Here is a 19,747-nt window from a genome sequence, read left to right on the forward strand (position 1 = left end):
GGAAATGCCAAGTCCCACACCCTCCTTACTATACGTCTTTGCAGTGAACATGTGGAAGGAGATGCACTGCTTTTTGATCAAGGTTTATCTTGAGCAGTTCCGAGAACAAGTCTCTGTGGCTGAAGGATTACCTCCAGGCACCAACACCAGATAAGCATCAAGTACCATCCACACAATGAAAGATACTCTGATCTTTCTTTTAGTCCAAATGGCAGTAGCAGACAGGCACATTCTAAGGTTTGTCACTTGCTGAGGGATGTTCATCCTGCTCCTTAATGCCATTCCTAGCCTAGAGATCTAGAGCAAAATGGAGGAGAAACTCAGGTCTGACAGCATCAGTTCTGACAAAAAGGGTAATTTTTCTCTCTTCTGATGTTGCCGGACCTGATGGAGATTCTCCAACATTTTGACTTTTGCTTATTGAGTGAACACAAGGGTTCAAGGTCATAGATCTTAGGTGACATATGCAATTCCAAATTAGGATCATATCCTTTAGTCCTCTCTGCACTCAACTACAATACAAATATCAAAATCATTCCACAGAAAGATGGTGCAAAATACATTTTGACTAATAGTAGCATTTCATGCTATTTTTAAGAAAGGGGAAAAAGGAGTACAAGAGGAGTTAAGAGACTAGGAGTAAGACTACAATAAAATTGGTCTCTATCTTGCAGACAGGGAAGAGAGAGTCAACCAGTGTTTTCGTTTATGATAATAAATCAATTATTGTTTTTGACAACATCCGAAAGACCTCATTTGTTTGCAAAATTGCTTGGGATGTACTTTTTGAAATTAAATCAACACAAGAGAAACAGAACTTGCACATAAAGATCCCACACAAGCAGTGATGAGTACCAAGTTATCAATTTTAGTGGTGGTGATTGCAGGATAAATGTTGGTCAAAAAAATTGGCAGAACATTTACATATCAGCACAAAACCATACCATGGAATATTTAGGAAGATGGCAGACTCCAGGTTTCACATCTCATTCAGAAGTCAACACCCATGATGGCCCAGCATTCCCTCAGTAGTTCACTGGAATGTCAACTTGGATATTTATACTATCATTCCAGGGGATGGAATGGGCAATTAATAACTTGCACCAGTACTATCCAGCCAGCCACAAACAGAAAACTGCGCACCTGGCACACATAGCACAGCCACCCCAAGAAAATAGAAAAAATATTGTTTGGTCTACTTGGAAACATTATGCCTCAAAGCAGAATAGCAGGACAATGCAACTCAAGACCGGGTAATTTTTATTTCATTGAATAAATCTTTATATTTAAAGTTGCCCATCACATCAAAAAGAGGCTTCTGCTGCAAGAAGTGGAGTTTGGAATCACCAAATGTTATCAAAGCTTAGAATAAAATCCTCTTAGCACTTGAAGGTCAACTTTCAGAGAGCTTTATATCTGTGACAATGCGTAGAGAATGTGACGCGTGGATGTTCTGATCTAATCACATGCTTTGTGCACTCAAAGTTGATCTTCTGCCTAAACCAGACATACTTTGTATTTTTCTCAAGTACATCGGACTCAAAAGATCCAAATGTTTAAGCGATTTATTCATTCACAAATGAGAAGTATGACATTCTACGTAGAACATTAAGAGTCAAGTTTAACATTGCTGGAGTATTTTGCCAGCCTAAAACTAGTTCAATAATAATTTAGCAGCACAGAGTTCTGGGCCCTTACTAAACAGTTTGAAACAGTTCCTTTTAGAGTTTTGGGGTGGGGGTCATAAAATGATACAAGTGTCCTACAGAACAGAGTGAAACCTAGAGCCTGCACTGAATTAACATATATAGTTTGGATACAACTACTCTCCACTTACTGTATTTTGCTGGAGAAATAATCTTTCTTCCAATCAGGAAGTTTTGGACATGAGTTGTGATTGCTTCAGGTCACTGAAAGACATTAGAGACAGAAATAGACGGCTTGAATTTTTAGCCCCCTTTGCATTGCCAGATCATGATGTTAATACGCAACTTCCCACTTAGACAACCCTGGTGGTCACCCGAAACAATATTCCTGTATTTATTTGACACTCCAAAAATGAGTAGCAGTGGATTCCTATTTCTAGGTTGACAGCAGCCTATCCAGCAATTCGCAAAAACTTCACTCTAGTGTTGCCCATCACCCAGATTGTTCTTGGGTTGGTGGGCTGAATAAATTTAGGCAACACTGACCAGAAATTCAAAGGTAATTGATTGAGGACATGTTCACTGACTAAAATTTAGACATTTGTATTTGTTAGATTATTTTCCAGCCAAACTGCTTCTCACCAGCTATTTCAAGAGGTAATTGGAAAAGTCACCAACTCACCCACCCCAATTTACATTGTTCATTATGCCAGTAGAAGTAGGTGGCTTTCTTTTCGACTGCAAGAGTGTAAACAGCTCAATGATAGCAGTAAATGTAAAATTATTCCTAGTTATATTGAACAGAAATTGAGGTATCCACTATTGTTCACTTGGACCACTCTGCAAAATCCACTAGCAGCAAATGGGCTCATATGTCAATCTTTTTTGTCAAATTAATTGAGAAATTTGGCTTTGGTGGCTAGCCAAATTCATTGCTTACCCCTAATTCCCCTTGAGAATGGCAGTAGAGAACTCTTGTTGAACTGCTGCATTCTATTTCTTTAGTTGTTTGTGGGACATGGACATCACTTCATGGGTTAGCATTTACTACTCATCCCTAATTGCTCCTTAAACATAGTGGTTTGCTAGGGTTATTTCAGAGGGCAGTTAAGAGTCACCCACATTGCTGTGCATCTGGAGTAACTTCTAAACCAAACCAGGAAAGATTCCCTAGTGAACCAGAATTATTTTACAAGAATCGGCAATGGCTAGAGTCACCATTAGACTAGCTTTTAATTCCAGATTTTTACTGAATGCAAATTTCACCACTTGCCATGGTGGGATTCAAATCCACATTTCTAGAGCATGAGCCCGAGTCTCTGGATTATTAGTCCAGTGAAATTACCAATATGCCATCACTTCCCAACCATTACTGCAAACAAAGCCAACAAATTCTTGGCCTCAGCAGCAAGCTATAAATGTTAGATGAATAAACCAGCAAAGATATGTACTATAAGCAGCTGCAACAAAATTGGTAAAATCATACTTTGGTCATTGACCCTTTAATCAACATTTTCATTCAATGATGACACTTCTATTCAGCTGTACTAGAAAATAAGCAACATTTGGCTTCAGTGCCTCTGGAGAATGAGGATCAGAAAAAAAATACCCAACTAAATAGTTTGCCAGGTTATACTTGATGCCCTCCTTCAGCTAAATGATTGACCAATTCAGCTCATTTGAGAAAATGGTCACTCAGGCAAAGCAACAAGCATATGGTATTCCATATGCCTATGGAATCATACCAGCCGGATGAACTAACATTTCAGTTGAAATATAAAAGGAACAAATCAAAAAACTATAGTTTTGTAAAAATGAAATCCTATTAAATAGGTTTTAATTGAGTTGTAACACTAAACACTTTTTGAACATTGAAAAGTGTTTGCATATTTTTGCCATCTGTAAACTATTTTAATCCATGGATTCTTGAGGGGAAAGTGAATTATCTTCTAATCCTCCATTTTGCTTAGCATTGCTCAGTGGTTAGCATTGCTGCCTCACAGTACCAAGGACGCAGGTTCAATTCCAGTTTCGGTTGACTGCATCTGTAGTTTGCACATTCTTCCTGTGTCTGTGTTGGTTTTCTCAAGGTGCTCTGGTTTCTTTCCACAGCCCAATGTGCAGGTTAGGTGGATTGGCCATGCTAAATGCAGGGTAACAGGGATAGGGTAGGTCAGAGTTCGATGCTCTTCAACATGGGGAGAAAGTGAGGTCTGCAGATGCTGGAGATCAGAGCTGAAAATGTGTTGCTGGAAAAGCGCAGGTCAGGCAGCATCCAGGGAACAGGAGAATCGACGTTTCGGGCGTAAGCCCTTCTTCAGGATTCCTGAAGAAGGGCTTATGCCCGAAACGTCGATTCTCCTGTTCCCTGGATGCTGCCTGACCTGCTGCGCTTTTCCAGAAACACATTTTCTGCTCTTCAACATGCCAAATAACCTACTTCCACACTTTAGCGATTCTATAATTCTATTGATTAGCTGTCTGGAAAAGATGGAAGCAACTTCCTGTTGGTGGTAGCAGCTTTACATCATCCAAAATGGGACAAAACTCCTTTTTAAATAGAAGCTTCAATATAAATAGAAATCTTCCCGTTTAGTGAACAAGTGCAACCTCCTGATTCCCCACCATACATTCCATTGGAGTAGGAACAAGATCAAATTGTATAATTAGTTCTGGACAGGAAATAGAAATATTTCACTTGCACGCAATTTGCTACTTATTAAACTGACAAATTTTAACTTGACACTATGTCCAATATACCAAATAATTGAGTTTATATTTTTTTCCCATTCATGGATTGAGGGCACAGCTGGCTAAGTCAGCATGTATTGCTCATCTCTAATTACCCAGAGGGCAGTTAAGAGTCAACCATTGCTGTGGGTCTGGAGTCAAATGTAGGCCAGATTAGTTAAGGTTGGCAGTTTCCTTCCCTAAGGGACACTAGTGAACCTGATGGGTTTTTCTGACAATTGGGTAACAGATTCTTAATTCCAGATGTTTCCTGAATTCAAATTCCACCATCTGCCATGGTGGGACATTACCTGGGCCTCTGGATTAACAGTCCAGTGATAATACCATTAGGTTATCTCCTCTCCAGCATAACCAAGTTGGAGAAATAGCTATATACCCATGCCCCCACCAATTTGTCAAACTGTGCTTTGGTCACACCTTGCTCTTTCAACTAACCCTCTGACACATGCAACCTGTTTCATTGCTTGGTTACTAGCTACTGCATTACATTGCAAAACCTGACTGGTGCCAATATTGATTGCACATAGCTTACGTTTTAATAACCCTGGTTCCATTCAGCCAAGAGCAAACAAAACAGCAACGATTGCATTTATCCTTTGTTTTCATTAGAAAAAAAGTTTAAGTCAAGTCTGATGGACACATGTATGTGCAGCATAGAAGTTAACAGAAGAGATTAGTTGTGCACGCACTGGAATGTTGTGTATAGAACATACTGTATTTAAAAGATGCAGGGAGACACCAATTTAAAGAATTTTACAAGAGCTGTATGTGCCAGAAACAAAATGAACATTCATTAACAGGTTAAAATTTGTTTACATATATAACATTGAAAAAAACTTAAGGCAAAATAAATCTTTGTACCTACAAGTTTGTCCATATATATAATATGCTTAATCCAATACCAGTCACAATACAATCAGGTATGTCTATGCGGTTACATCACATTTTGACACCTATTGTTGCAAATGTTTTTCCTTTTAAAATTAACCATAACCGCTTTTCCATTTATTATATCAGGTATTTAGACCAATCAGAACAAAAAAGCCAACTGAACAAGTTACATGATAGAAACAGAGTGCTCTATACAGTTACATCACAAAGTCTGCAAAAGGCGGCATTTTGTCTTTAAAGAAGAAACAAATCTAGTTGTTACATGATTTTTTTTTTACAGGAAGCAAACCAGAGAGGAAACCAATGAGGATTAGGATGAAGCTTTGAGAAGCAATAAGATTTACTCATCTGAGTTTGTGTGTAAGTGCATGAGTGTGCGTGCGCACACATGTGCACGCGCTGAAGAGCGACTGTGTGCACACACGCGCGTGTGCATGAGAGGGAGTGTGTGTGTGTGTGTGAGTGAGAGAGAGTGGCACTTGGACAGTCTTTGTATACAAAGCTTAACAGTCATGCTTGGACACGGTAAATTGTACAAGGCAATTGTCACCACAATAGGTTTCGAGACTAAGGATCAGGCACTGCACTTTGAATTCAAATATAGCTAAGAAAGCTCCACATTGTACAGGCTTCATCCACAAACACTCTGCGAACACAGAAAAGGGATAGGAATCTTTACGGCACCCTTCATTCTCAATGGCAAAAGCACACAGGGTCTTAGAAATCTAAGCTGCTCTCAAGGAGACCCACTCACAGAGGCTTCCTTCAAAAGTGATCAAACATTCTCAAGCTAAAGCATCTTTCATTTGTACTTCCTCTGATAGAGCCAGTTATTACTGCGTAATACAGAAAACTGTTGCAGGACAATGTGAGGCAGAACCCACTTACAGACCAGGTAAGACTTTAAACTTGGATGTACATTAGCAAGTTGAAGCTTCTGAAATGGAATAGTTAGTTTTTTTTTAATATATTGAATGGAATGTTATTAAAACAAAACCAGAGTAAAACACAATAGTGTCTTTGATATACATCAACATTACATAGCTAATATTTCAGGGATATACACCAGTAATTTACTTTCAATCTATAAAAGACTTAGTGAGGGAACCACCTTGGCAGGGCAGCCTTCTTTGAAGTGTACAAGTACACAATCTATACAACCAACCAACAGAGCAAAACTGGTTTAAAAGAATGCAGGTTACAGTCTCATTGTTCCTTTCATCAGAAATCTAAACACTTCATTAAGCTGAGGGGATCTCACTGAAACAAGCAAGGTTTAGAAATCCCACACAATGCATTTAAAGATCTGAAATTACAGACCAGTCACTGATGTTTCTAGACACTGAGCAGGTGTAATACTGAATGATCAGTTATACTTTGATATTTCTCAAAGTGCATTAGAAAAACTAAACTGAAGTGCTTATTGAAATCAGATATGTCTGCCATAATTTGTGTAATAGCTCAAAACACCAGTCCTGCTTTCTTTCAAACACCATCGCTAAGTTACATAGGATGTAGATTACTAAGCGTGCGCACACTGGCTGTACATCTTTCAAACACAAATACAGCCGGAGTGTGAAATCTCGTCCCCGGTTGAGAAAGAGTCCACAGCAAGCAAACAATCGCCATGGCTTCCAGAATGGACAACCTCCACAGTTACAGGTGCCACGGCAGAGTTTTTAGAGAGAGTACAATGAATAAGCTGAGATGCATGAGACAGGATTCAGGAGGAGTTAGAAACAAATGAACTCTGAGCATGTCCAGTCCTGCAGTCCTGGCCCTAGAAAGGCAACATACTGAAAATTAGATTATATGTACATTCCTATTGAAGCAAAGAAATGTCCTGAAGTGGAGAAAAATAAATGCAGACCAGTTTTGTTAGCATCCTCATTGCTTGTATTATTAGCATTATGTTGTTTTAGATTCCAAAGGTTTTCTTAGAAATAATTTGTTAATTTGCACTGTTAAATTCTAACTCCATTTCAAAATTACTCTAGAACTCTGTCTGCTCAGCCTGTGGAATTCACTACCACAAAGTGGTTGAGGCCAAAGCATTTTGCATTTGAGGAAATAAATATAGCTCATGGCTAAAGGGATCAAAGGTTAGAAGGGAGGGCGAGATTCGGATATGGAGTCAAATGATGCAACCATAATAAATGGCAGCGCAAGCTTGAGAAGTCGAACAGCCTAGTCCTGCTCATCCTCGATATTTGTATGTTGTTTCAATTTAGATCACTTCAGATTACACAGTCAATAAATCTATGCCTGGAAATTACTAAATACTTCCAATTAATGCTTTGATATAATTTAGTCTGAAATCTAACCCACAACCTGGCAGCATGCTGGTTCAGTGGTTAGCATTGCTGCCTCTCAGCACCAGGGATCTGTGTTCGATTCCTGCCTCAGGCAACTGTGTGTGGAGTTTGCACATTCTCCCCATGTCTGTGTGGGTTTGCTCTGGGTGCTCTGGTTTCCTCCCACAATCCAAAGATGTGCAGGCCAGGTGAATTGGCCATGCTAAATTGCCCAGTGTCAGGTGTATTAGTCAGCGGTAAATATAGGATAGGGGAATGGGTCTGAGTGGGTTACGCTTCAGAGGTTGGTGTGGACTTGTTGGGCCAAAGGGCCTGTTTCCATACTGTGGGGAATCCAATCTAACCAAACCCTAACTTTAATAGGGGAGGAACTCTAAGCTCATAATCCTTTATTCTGGGCTAAGTCTTTCTTCTGAACACCCACCTTTGCATTCGTCTGAAGACTGTTTGTCTCTCTGGTTTTTGAAACCGGCTCAATGTCATCTCATGTGCGTTCAAATTAATTAAGTCAGAAATCAAGGGGTTTAGGTTAGCCACACCAATGGTCAAACAGAACACTGGGAAGGTTGAACTACTCAAGCAAAAAAAAACTCATTTTAAATGAAATGGGCATGATGAACTATCAAAATAGTGGAATATGAATTGCCCTTTTATCAGCTTTCAGAAAAAACAATGGTCTTTAATTGCAAGCATGTTGTGTAAAGTTACCGGTTTGTGAAGAATGACCTTAAGATCCATAGTGGTGCTGAGGAATCACTTGTGATGCCATAGCACAAAGATTCTGTCTTCAGGGGAAATTCTAAGTCTACAAAACCAATTGCACACACCCATAGTCATCCAAGTGACAGACTCAAAATAAATGCTGAAGATAGAGCATGGTGGTTCTAGAGATTGATGGACTTTCGCTAGCATTAACAAAACCTTTGTCTATTTGCTAAGGGAGAATAATTTCTGCATTTTGTTCTATCAGGGTACTTGATGCCAGCAAGGATGTTTTCTGTAGAATCAAGTCTGTTCCCCATAATTGACATTGCTTATAATGATAATTACAAACTGCTTTTTAAGCAGTGGGCTAAATTTTTCAGGACATGAATAATTGGGGCCTCATGAAAATTCCATGAAATCCTACCTGTGCAGAGGCTGGAAGTTGGTCAACTTTCAGCTGAAGCATAAAACGTTGGAGGATAATTGCAAAGAATAATTTGCATTTCTGCACAAGATTACCTGTATTTTCTTAATTGAATACCTATATTATTATACCTTTTCTAGCCAACTGTTCCATTACTACATTGTATCAAGAGTTGTCGGCGAAAGATTACCTGTATGCAAGGGCGCCTGTAGTTTAGGAATGCTGATAGAGGGGCTGAAACCTGGCTGTCTCCTCAAAGATCAGCTCCTTCAGCTTCTCCTTGGGTAGGTCATCCAGCTCCATATCAAACTTAAAGGGTGCTTCGGCAATAGGCTGAAATTTGATTACAGATTGATAAGCTACGCAGAATGAAAATTAAAATCAATTTATTTATTATACCCCACTTACTTTTTCAATACTCCTCTGCTTCTCATTCTCCCAAAGCAGTCAATCCAACTGTGGGAGTGTAGCTAGCACTACATTTCGTCTGCTCCCAAACTTAACAGGAAATTGTCCCACACAGATAAAGACGTAACATGAATCAATACATTACAGAATCTTTCAGCACAGGAGGAAGCAACTTGGAAGACCACGTTCTGACAAAGAATTATCCACTTCATCCTACGCAGGATATTTCCCCACATTTATGTTTTCACACAGTAAATACTAAAAAGCCGAATGGATTTTGCTTCCTCCGTTCGAAATGTCTTCTCAAAACAGCTACCACTTTTGCCATTCGTTGAGCCTGTCCAAAGTCCTTAAATATGCTATTACCCTTCCACCTTTTGCTGTCACATTCACAAGATGCATTTTTTATATTTTCCTTCTCACTGACTCCTATCAACTCCTTTAACCCTGCACCAGCATTCTTTCCCTCCTCACCTGCTGTTTCCTTTGTCCCTCATTTCCCTGGTTTTGTGCTAATTTATTTGTAACGTTAACAGTCTCCCTCTCTACAGTTGTTCAACGCTGTTTCCAGCACTTTTTCATTTTAACTGTTAACTCCTGATTCTCCATGGCACTGCACTCCATTTCAAACGACAAGCCTTTCTTTATTAAAAGAATAGTGTCTTGAAAAACCTATATATACTTGGACTTGTACCTAACTTTCAGTTTCTCATCTACATGGCATCCACATGGTGATGCAATCTGAAAATAGAACAAGAGTATCCACATATTTGATGACATCCAGTTCTACCACAACATCTTTCTTGATTCTGTCTGACTCTGTCCAAACAATGACCTTCCCCCTATCCTCCAGCTCAAACTTAGAGCACATCTTAATCCATAGATGGACTTCCGACCAAATTTCTGCACGGTCTTCACCGCTGCCTCAAGCTCATTTGTTGAAGTCCCCATCCATACCTTGATTACCCTGAGGACTTGAAACACATGGAGGTACTTAAGAGGAGAACTTCAAAATAGCTGGACCCCATGCTCTACAATTCAAAACTAAAGGTCATACAATTCCTGTGTATCCACCATCCCTGTGTTTATTGACTTAACTAGTGATAACACTCATAGGTGGGAAAGTAAACTGCAATGAAGAAATTTACAAATGGATATGGATAATTTAGATGAATTGGCCAAAATTTGGCAGATAATTTTAACATAAGAGGGGTTATCCACTTTGGTCAGGGAATAGAAAGGATGCTAAAGAGAAATTTCAGAGTACTTTGGCGCAGAGGGATCTGGGTAGCTTCATGCATAAATCACAGAAAATTACTTTGCAGGTGAGAAAGCGTATAAGGTATGAGCAGGTAGGGAAAGTTTTTGGTTGTGAGAGACAAAGGCTCAGTTAGCATGACTTGGATCAGATAAGAACTTGCAGTAAACAATGAGGTGCTGGAGGCAAGGATAGTGGATTGACTAGGTGAAAAAGCATTATGTAAAGTCATCTAACAAGATGAAAAATCATTAATTATGTAAAGTCAGTTAACAAGGCGAAAAGCATTCATTATGTGAAGCCAGTTAATAAGGCTAAGAATATTCACTGTATAACACCAAATGGCTTAATCTTTACTGTTGATGCTCGCTGATTGTAACGGTCACCCAATCAATATAGATGTTACCTTATTTGGAGGTTGCTCCCTGTAAGTGACCATTTAATTAAGAATCTGCTATTCAAGAGAAGACCAAGAACTCCTGTCTCGGTGCACATGGGCGATCATTCTCTCTCCCTCCAGGGTCCAGAATAAGGACAAAGGAGGTAAAGCCATACTGTGTCTCAATAGGGATCAGGAAATGGGGCAACACAGGTACAGCAGGGAAATAAGGATAACAAGTGGAATTTTGGCATTTATCGTTAAAGGAATGAAGTATAAAAGGAAAAGAATTGTTGCTGCAACTGTACAAGGCATTAGCGAAGCACCACCTGAAGTATTAAACAATTTTAGTTCCTTACTTTGAGGGTGTGGAGGTATGTAGTTGTATTGGAAGCATTTAACAGAAGGCTCACTAGATCGATTCCAGAAATGAGGGCTTTGTCTTGACAGATTGCGCAGTTGAGGCATATGAGCTTTAGAGAAGAATGACAGGAAATCTAACTGATGTACACAAGATGCTAAAGGGAATTGTCAAATTGGATGTGGAGAGGATATTTTCTCATGTGACAATCTAGTTTTCAGATAAAGGATAGCAGATTTAAAACAGAGATGGGGAGAAATTACTTCTCTTAAAGGGTAGGATTCCATGGAAGTCACTACTTCAGAGTGGTGGATGCCAGGACTTTGAGTAATTTTGAGATAGTTTTATTTTTAAATTAATAGTTTCATCTACTATTATGGAGTGCAGGCAGGAAAGGGGAGTTGAGTCAGAGGTGAGATCAACTATGATTATATTAAATAGCAGAGCAGGCTCAATAGGCTGCATTGTGTATTCTTGCTCCTAGTTCTTAGGTTATGCCCCTGGTCAAGCAATGCCTGGATTTTAAAATTCACATCCTTGATTTCAAATCCCTCCATGGTCTCACCTCTTCCTATTTCTAGTCTGAGCTGTATAACGTTAAGGTACCTGTTCGTTTCGATGCTGGTAGTCTGACCACCCCAATTTAAATAGCGCCACTGAGCGTCATGTCTTTAGATGGCAAGCTCGGTCCTCAACTCAAATTCCTTCCCTAAAAGATCTTTTGTTTTACTCTTATTTAAAACCTCTCTTTGGCCAAGATTTTGGTTCTCTGCCATGGTACTTCTTCACATGGCTTGGTGTTAAATCTTGGCTTAAAATGCACCTGTGAAGTGCCTTGGAACATTAATACATTAAAAGCCCTCCATAAATACATTGCTTCATAGAAAAGTTACACCTTTGCCTTAAATAACTCTTGAAATAGTCAAGTACATGGCAACAGATTGTGACACAACAAAGGAAAACCACCATATATAAAATGAAGTTGCCATCGTCCTACTGGGCCACAGGGCTTGCTCTCTCATGAGAGAGAAACAACTGGTGGTGGTTTAATCTGAGGGACACTACACCTTAGGAAAGGGGAGAGTTTGAGAAGAACGATTTTCCTGATAACCTTAGCTTGTGTGGGAATTGAACCCATTTTATTGGCAACACTCTGCATTGTAACCAGCCACTCAACCAACCGAGCTAATTGACCCCCTTAAAAATACCATAACCTTGTCATACACCAGCAGCAATTCCCAAGTGCACACAATAATTATTCATTAGAAGCTGAAACTCAACAAAAATGAATGCTGTCCTACCTCATCACTGGGGTCATAGTACTGCTCCAGGTAAGGATGAGCAAGAGCTGCTTCCACTTCAATCCTCTTATGTGGATTAAATGTCAACATTTTATCCAATAAATCCAGAGCTGCAGTAAAGTAGAAATATCTACATTAAAAATCCTACATCTCTACACATTTCCCATTTGCACAACTCTTGAGTTCACACATTATAGTGTCAATGTTTTCTCACTACAAATTCTTATGTCTATTAAGTTCCAATGGAACTGTTGTAAATATATTACTTGACATGCAATTGGGTCTTGGAGTTCTGGAAGGTCACTTGCATACCTTCTAAAATTTTTCATGCCAATTTTCCTCAACAAAGTTGTGACATCCACGATAACGCTGTTCAAAAAACTGAATTTAGCTTTCATATTTTGCCTAGGTAGGTGACTATCAGCCAAATGGCCTGTATAATTTGAACAATGCAGGTCAGTTGTGTACTTAAAATAACTTTGGGGAGGACAATTTTCCAAAGTCTCAATGCAGTTGATGCTGCACGTGAGGATTTTGCGCCCACAGACTTGCACCTGTTGCAGCTTGTTTGCAGCACTGAAAACAGTTGATAAAGATAAATAGTGCAAAAGAACCAGACAACTATCTTCTAAACAATTATTGTAGACTAGAATGATGTCACTTAGAACTTCATTTTCTGATTATTCCACATGAAATGCAGCTTGTGCACCTCTTTTTCTCAACACACAGTGATTTACCGACTGCCAATTGAAAAGGTTAGACAAGAAGAAACAATCAAGGAGAGAGAGAGATATAACAGCAGAGAAAACAATTAAACAAAAGGCTATGGTGTCTGAATTATCATCAGGTGCAAAATCCAAGGAGATAAGCTGGTTACAAATACATATATGAATATGATTTTTTTGAGCAGTTGGATCTTTTTCAGACTAGCAGCATGGCATAGTGATAGTGCCCCTATCCCTCAACTGAGACACCCAGGTTCAAGTCTCACCTGCTCCAGAGATGTGTAATAACATCTGAATAGGATGGCTAGAAAATATCTTGCAGCAATAGGATATACAACTCGATTACCACAGTCCTTTTGGAACATAACATTCCTATTCAAGGAAATTCTCAGTTACAGATGATAACTTGCCAATTAGTTGAGTTTTGTTTTTCTAGAACTGTTACTACAACTTCTTTAAGAGTTGTTTGATTATCTTTGGGGGTCAGCAGATATTTTGGATATATTTCTGAATTAGCTGAGTTTTTCAACATCCTTACCTCTTCCCAAGTAGTTGCATGGTCTGAAGAGGTGGATCCGTGTTGTGCATTATTACAGTCTGGTTGAGTAAGCTTTATGTACATCTGCCTGTTTCAGACGTGGCATTAATCACAAATGTAGATGTTAATAAATTTTATTATACAGGCTACTCAATTGGTTCAAGGAGGAATTCTACACCACTGATGGGCCAACTGACCAAGGTCTTTAGGGCAAAGGTGAAGCATACAAGCAAGAAGTTCCCAGATTTTGTCTGACCTCTATTGCCTTCAATTTAATTTCAGCTGGATCAACATGTCTCACTTCACATGGATAACAGTAAGAAATGACAACACTATATTTGTGAGCTGAATAAACCAGAAACAGTGGCTTATCTGTTCATAATTGTGGACCTGTAATGGTTCTACTGGAAGTGGATATTCTTTCCTATCCACCATTCGAGGTGAGAAATACTTATCACACTCTTCATTCTTTTGATTGAAGAAATCTACATAAACCACAAAGTGAATCCAGTCCAGAGGAGGAGTCTGACTCATTTTCAGCACTTCAACTTTTAAATGCAGGTAAGTCTGCAACGCACACTCAACTGAGCCCTTTGTATTCACTCTTACCTTTCCCATCAGCTTTGGGGAACAGTCTGTTCCAAGGAACTTTGTTCTTGTGAGGCAGAGATTGCAGGTAATTTCTAGCTTTGACATTGATTATACAGTTCAAGTCATCTGGACTGGGTGAGCCAAGAATACCTAAAAGACAGGTAGTTATACTTGAATTCTTTGCTAGGTTAAAATTTTGACAGATTGCCAATCAATAATTCAAAAGGACAGTTCACTGATAACAGCCAATAGATATACCAGATGTTGTCATGAAACACAGCCAAGATCCCATATTTAATCAATAACCTTTTAGGTTATCTTCTTTCAGCTAGAATAACTATGGGTATTACAATTAACTTTGGGGATTATGAACTATGGGAAACCGTGAAACAAAGCACAATGTTATTACAGGATTAAAAAATGTGATACCCCCTACAAAATTTTACAGCACAGGAGGCAACCACTTCTTGTATTTTACTTAAGTCAACTCTTTGAAAGAATTATCCAATCAAGTCCCACTCCCCTGCTCTTCCCTCAGCCCATTAATAAGGATTCCTATCCAAGTACATACCTAATTCCATTCTGAAAGCTATATTGTACTAGGTTACACCACCTTTACAAGATATGCATTACTATCTAAAAATGAAGTTAATTTCACTTCTAGTTCTTTTGTTTAAATCTGCTTTGCTCCGATTACTGACCCTCCTGCTAGCTGAAACAGTTTCACCTTATTTACTCTATCCCTACCATAATTTTGAACGTTGCAATTAAATCTCTGGTTAAACATGAATCCCAGTTCCTCTAGCTACATTCTTGGAAATATCAATTCTCAATCCAGGACCTAACATCTGCCCTCTACTATAATGCTGTGAATTGGACAAAGTGCTCCATCTGAGGGCTAATTAGTCATTTGTAAAAGTTCAGCATATGAAAATAGTTTGTACATCAGATTTAAGAATCTGGATACTTTGACAGCTTTGAAAAAGCATTTGGGAAACACCGCCCTTAAATACATTGTGCGCTTATAGATGGCTAACACTTTTCCACATCACTACACCTATCATTAAAATATTACAAGCAGCACATATGCTAATGGAAGAATAGGCTTGAAAACAAAGGCTCAGGTAAATTATTCTGCTAGATTTCCTCAATCCTAATCGTGGTTGAACAACTGCTAGAAACGTGTTGACATCAGAAAGGGACAGGCAAGAGCTAGGTTACTCACTTTCCCCTGTCACTTCAGGTCCAATATTTCCAAAGGTTGACACAAAGGAAGACCACTTGATTTTAAACAAAATGGGATGACATCATTGATCCACATGAAAGATTTGGTTTTAGAAAAGTCAGATGTCATGGTAAAAGGAGAAAATGCTGATAAAACTGTACTCTGTCTATCCACAATCACTAAGATTTACAGTTGCAAGTTAATTGTGGAGATGAATGAACTTCAAAGCAGTCAAACAAAAGACACATATCAAGAAGATATTTCTTACCAAGGATATGGTTGAGCTGATCCAAATAGTGTTTTCCTGGGAAGGTGGGTCTACCAGACAGCATCTCTGCCAGGATGCAGCCTACTGACCAAATATCAATCGACTTGGTATACCCCTGCAAGAAGACAGAACTGCAGTACACATTCAGGTTTATACACAAACTAAATATATGAACAGATGAGCTGAAAGTAGTAACTTTGCACTAACATCCAAATCCTTAAACTACTAAGTATTTTCCATTTGTGATTGCAATAATCTCACACCGACCTTGCTAAAGTTCAGTGATAAGTAAATCGAACGATGGCCGCAATAAGACTATAAAGCACAGAGTTAAATGCCTTGTGTAAAAAGATACATTTAAAACTTGAGCTCTACAAATTTACAAACTACTCACTTTTGAGCATGATTAAATATGATTGAGCAACTTGTTCCCAATCTGTGCTGTTTAATCTTTTTACCTGGGGCAGTTGTGCTGAAACTTACCTGTATAGAAGGGAACAAATTGTTTTTCAAAGATTAAATAGTGCTCTCTGCCCTGCCAATTGATGTGAATGTATAAAAATGGAGGATGTGGTTGGATTTAGTGGGTGCACCCATATAGTCAAAGAACCTGATTATGGGTAGACTTGAATGAAAGTAGCCATTTAGATGAGATGCTACCAATGCGAATGAAATCACACCCCAGCCTAAAATCACCATCATTGCAGGCTAGGGTTTGGAGAAGAGGGGAAAGAAAGCAATCAAGTGGCTATTGGCACCACCAACATCACAGAAGTCAGAACTGTAACAGAGGGGAAACATAAGGTTGTAATCTAATTTTGAAGCTTGTCAAGTAATCAGCTTGAGCTTTAAAAACGTAGATCTGCCAGTCTGCAGTGTCTTTTTTAGAAATCACAGGAGGCAGCATTCAGCTCGATATTCTCAGCCACTCTCCAAATGAACAATGCTTCCAGTGTCACTTTTGGGTTTTTTCCCCCCCTGTAACCCTGTATATTCTTCCTTCGCAAATAATATTTCTAATTCCCCATTGAAAGCCTCAACTGAATCCACCTCCACCACACTCAGACAGCTCATTCTAGGTCTTGAGATGATTTCCATTTTGAGAGAGAGAATGGCACTGGGCAAGACTCTGCTACGTAGAGAGTTAACAAACGTTTCTCATTTTAGCTAGTGTATTGCAGGACAAGTAAATATGGAAAGAGCTGATTTGAAAACTATAAATACAGAATTTATTCCCTAAATTTTAGACAGGTAAAAGAAATTAAATGGAATACTTTCCATCAAATTTAAGTGCCAGATGTCAAAAGTTGCAACTTTCATACTGAACTCCAATTCAACATTCAAACTGTAGGTGTGTCAATGGTCAATGTGCAGAAGTGATGGCTGTCGAGAACATAGCTCAACCAGCAATATCCAGGCACTCAGCACTAATTGGGAACCGAGCATAATATTCTAATTTTCTGATATGATTAATGTATGTCGTGAAGTCAAGCTCCTAGGACTCACTGAGGATACAATCTTCCTCATTGAGAATACATGAACAATTCTTCTCCTCCGCCAGCCCCTCAGAAGGCAGCAACTAAGAACAAACCTGTTGTACACTTTTTTGCTCACATTATTTAAGATAACAAATATGCAGAAAGACAAACATTCAGCAGAGGTCAGTTGTCAAGGTGATACATGGAAATAATTTATCCTCCTTTGCTCGTCTATCAGCAACGAAGTCACGCATTTCTTGCATTTGTCATTGTTATTGGATTTCTGGTATCTGAACTATGTACCATTAAATCGAGCATTCACACTGCTTTCCTTCACTGACAGCAATCATCATTTCTTACAATTTGTATTCCGAGGGTGTCAGGTTTGACCCATGCAAATGTTAAGACCTGCAGCAGGAACAGGCCAGGCACCCTCAAAGGCTGTGCAGACTTTCACAAGTATTGAAAGCAGACAGATCATTTGTAACAAAACAAAAATGCCCTCAGTATTCAGAATTAATTACAGTAATTCTCAGCAACCACTGAGGCACATAAATGATTAGGTTGTGCTTTCACTGACAATTGATGCTCCAAAAAGTGTACAAAAAGCAGCATTTTAAAACTGTGGAGACTTTGTCTTCTCTGCAACCAGACATTAAGACTGTAGAAATGAACAATGGGACTGCAGAAGTTTATAAATTACAACAGAATAATTACATCCAGGGCGAAATCGCATGGTTGAACAGCTGCGACCGAAAAACAATTGCAATATATCGTTAACTTGTCAGCAAATAATCAGTCCAACTGCTTTCAGTTTCAGTCCCATCTGTTACAAATCACTCAGACCAGGTGAATACCAGCACCTGCCCTTAAAGTTATGTATTGCCTAAAAGGTTCTCTACAGAGAGATTTATTTGCATTTCCATTGCTAAATATGCTGGAAGTTAATTGATTATGACATTACTTTTACAAGGATTAAAAAATCCAGGCCTGCACGCTAGAGGGGGGATGTCATGAGAAATCAGTTACCAATTCTTTAAAATAAGGTTTGAAATAAATCAAAGTATTAATGTGGGACAGACTGCAAATCTATGTGCATCAAATATTTAATATAACCTCAATATATGGCTTCCGTAAAAATAGTAATCTTCATGTTCAGAAATCAATGCTAATTGCTCTCAAAACTTGTGGCGGCAATTTACATTTATTATTTTCACCCAAATGCCATCATGGTGATCAGACCTTTGATTGTAGCAACTGTGCAGGACTGTCGTCAACTCCATTTGTATTGTTTTCTTGATAGAAATAGTTTGTGCTAATCATAAAGGCAAGAGGGTGGTGTGGGAGATCAGATCAGCCATGGTCTGCCTGAATGATACAGCAGACTATGGGCTGCTTCTGCTCCTAAATCTTATGGTGTTATATTTGACCAGGGAAAAGCAAGGCATCAGGTGTTTCCCCACTGTGTGCTTCATTATTTAAATCAGCTCTTTGAGGGGTTGCAGTTCCTCCACCTTCACTGCCGAGAGAATCCACCAGATTCACTATTAGTATCTGGTCATTGGTTATCATTGATCATCAGTTGTGAAGGTCAATGGATTCAAAACATCAACCCTGCTTCCTCCCTACAGATGCTGCTAGACCGCAATTGCTGCACTGGTTGCCATGAGTTGGACCTGGGGCTTACAAAAGAACAGAACTGACCACAGATTGGGAGCTCATTAACTTGTGTCGTGCACTTGTATAGCACACTTCGCAAGTGTTATAAAACAAAAAAAAACTGGTGAAACTAGGTTGAGTATCTGAAGGAATAAGGTGGTTTAAAAAACCTCAGATTTGGTGATAGCCTTGTGTGTAAGAATGCATGTAAATGTTTTTTTTGGAAAATGTTTATTGCTAGCTTATGCCAATTTAAATACTGTGGTGTCTTGAAGTTGATGCTTTACACATGTTGTAATTTTAATGAAGGGCTGAAAATTGAGGATACTGATGAATTCCTCAAACCCTGTTTCTGCACAACTTCAAATATTCTGTCAACTCACGTACACAAGATATTGTTACTTATTACGCAAGTGCAGGTGGTCAGCTCTGGGTTAGGATCAAAAGTAAAGCAGTCAGAAAGCTCACCTTGGAGTTGAGCATAATCTCAGGTGCTCGATACCAACGGGTAGCAACATATTCTGTCAGGAACCCAGTATGATCATGGTCTGGGTCAGCTACACGAGCCAGTCCAAAATCACAGATCTGTGAGGGAGGAAAAATGAAGCATTAGTTTCTATCCAGAAGGTACAGCACTTCCCAGTCAAATGTAGTGGTGCCAAAATCTGAAAATTAGTTCTAATTTGGAGGACACATCTATAGCCACAGTCTGGCCTCTCATTCTATGGCAGTTGATATTGTGGTTACTGCCACCTAAGTTGCAAAATAAAAAAAAACTTTGTCATCAATGAACATCACCCTAAAACTCCCAAAAACACACTTCT

General features: G+C 39.0%; 1 protein-coding gene across 1 annotated transcript in view; it reads right to left on the reverse strand.

Moving 5' to 3' along the window:
- Positions 1 to 5,093: 5,093 nt before the first annotated feature.
- mapk1 (mitogen-activated protein kinase 1) overlaps positions 5,094 to 19,747 on the reverse strand; it is a 114,267-nt gene continuing 99,613 nt past the window's right edge. Inside the window, exons 4-9 of the mRNA XM_088000186.1 lie at positions 19,392 to 19,508; positions 15,787 to 15,901; positions 14,312 to 14,443; positions 12,440 to 12,549; positions 8,923 to 9,065; positions 5,094 to 7,068 (exon numbers count right to left, since the gene is read on the reverse strand). Of these exons, the coding sequence (XP_087856312.1) occupies positions 8,946 to 9,065; positions 12,440 to 12,549; positions 14,312 to 14,443; positions 15,787 to 15,901; positions 19,392 to 19,508 (594 nt within the window). The 3' untranslated portion in view covers positions 5,094 to 7,068; positions 8,923 to 8,945. The remainder of the gene's footprint in view (positions 7,069 to 8,922; positions 9,066 to 12,439; positions 12,550 to 14,311; positions 14,444 to 15,786; positions 15,902 to 19,391; positions 19,509 to 19,747) is intronic.

This window comes from Chiloscyllium plagiosum, unplaced genomic scaffold (assembly GCF_037043375.1).
Source record: "Chiloscyllium plagiosum isolate Xiang-an unplaced genomic scaffold, Cpla_swu_hap1 HiC_scaffold_24, whole genome shotgun sequence".
Taxonomy (NCBI): domain Eukaryota; kingdom Metazoa; phylum Chordata; class Chondrichthyes; order Orectolobiformes; family Hemiscylliidae; genus Chiloscyllium; species Chiloscyllium plagiosum.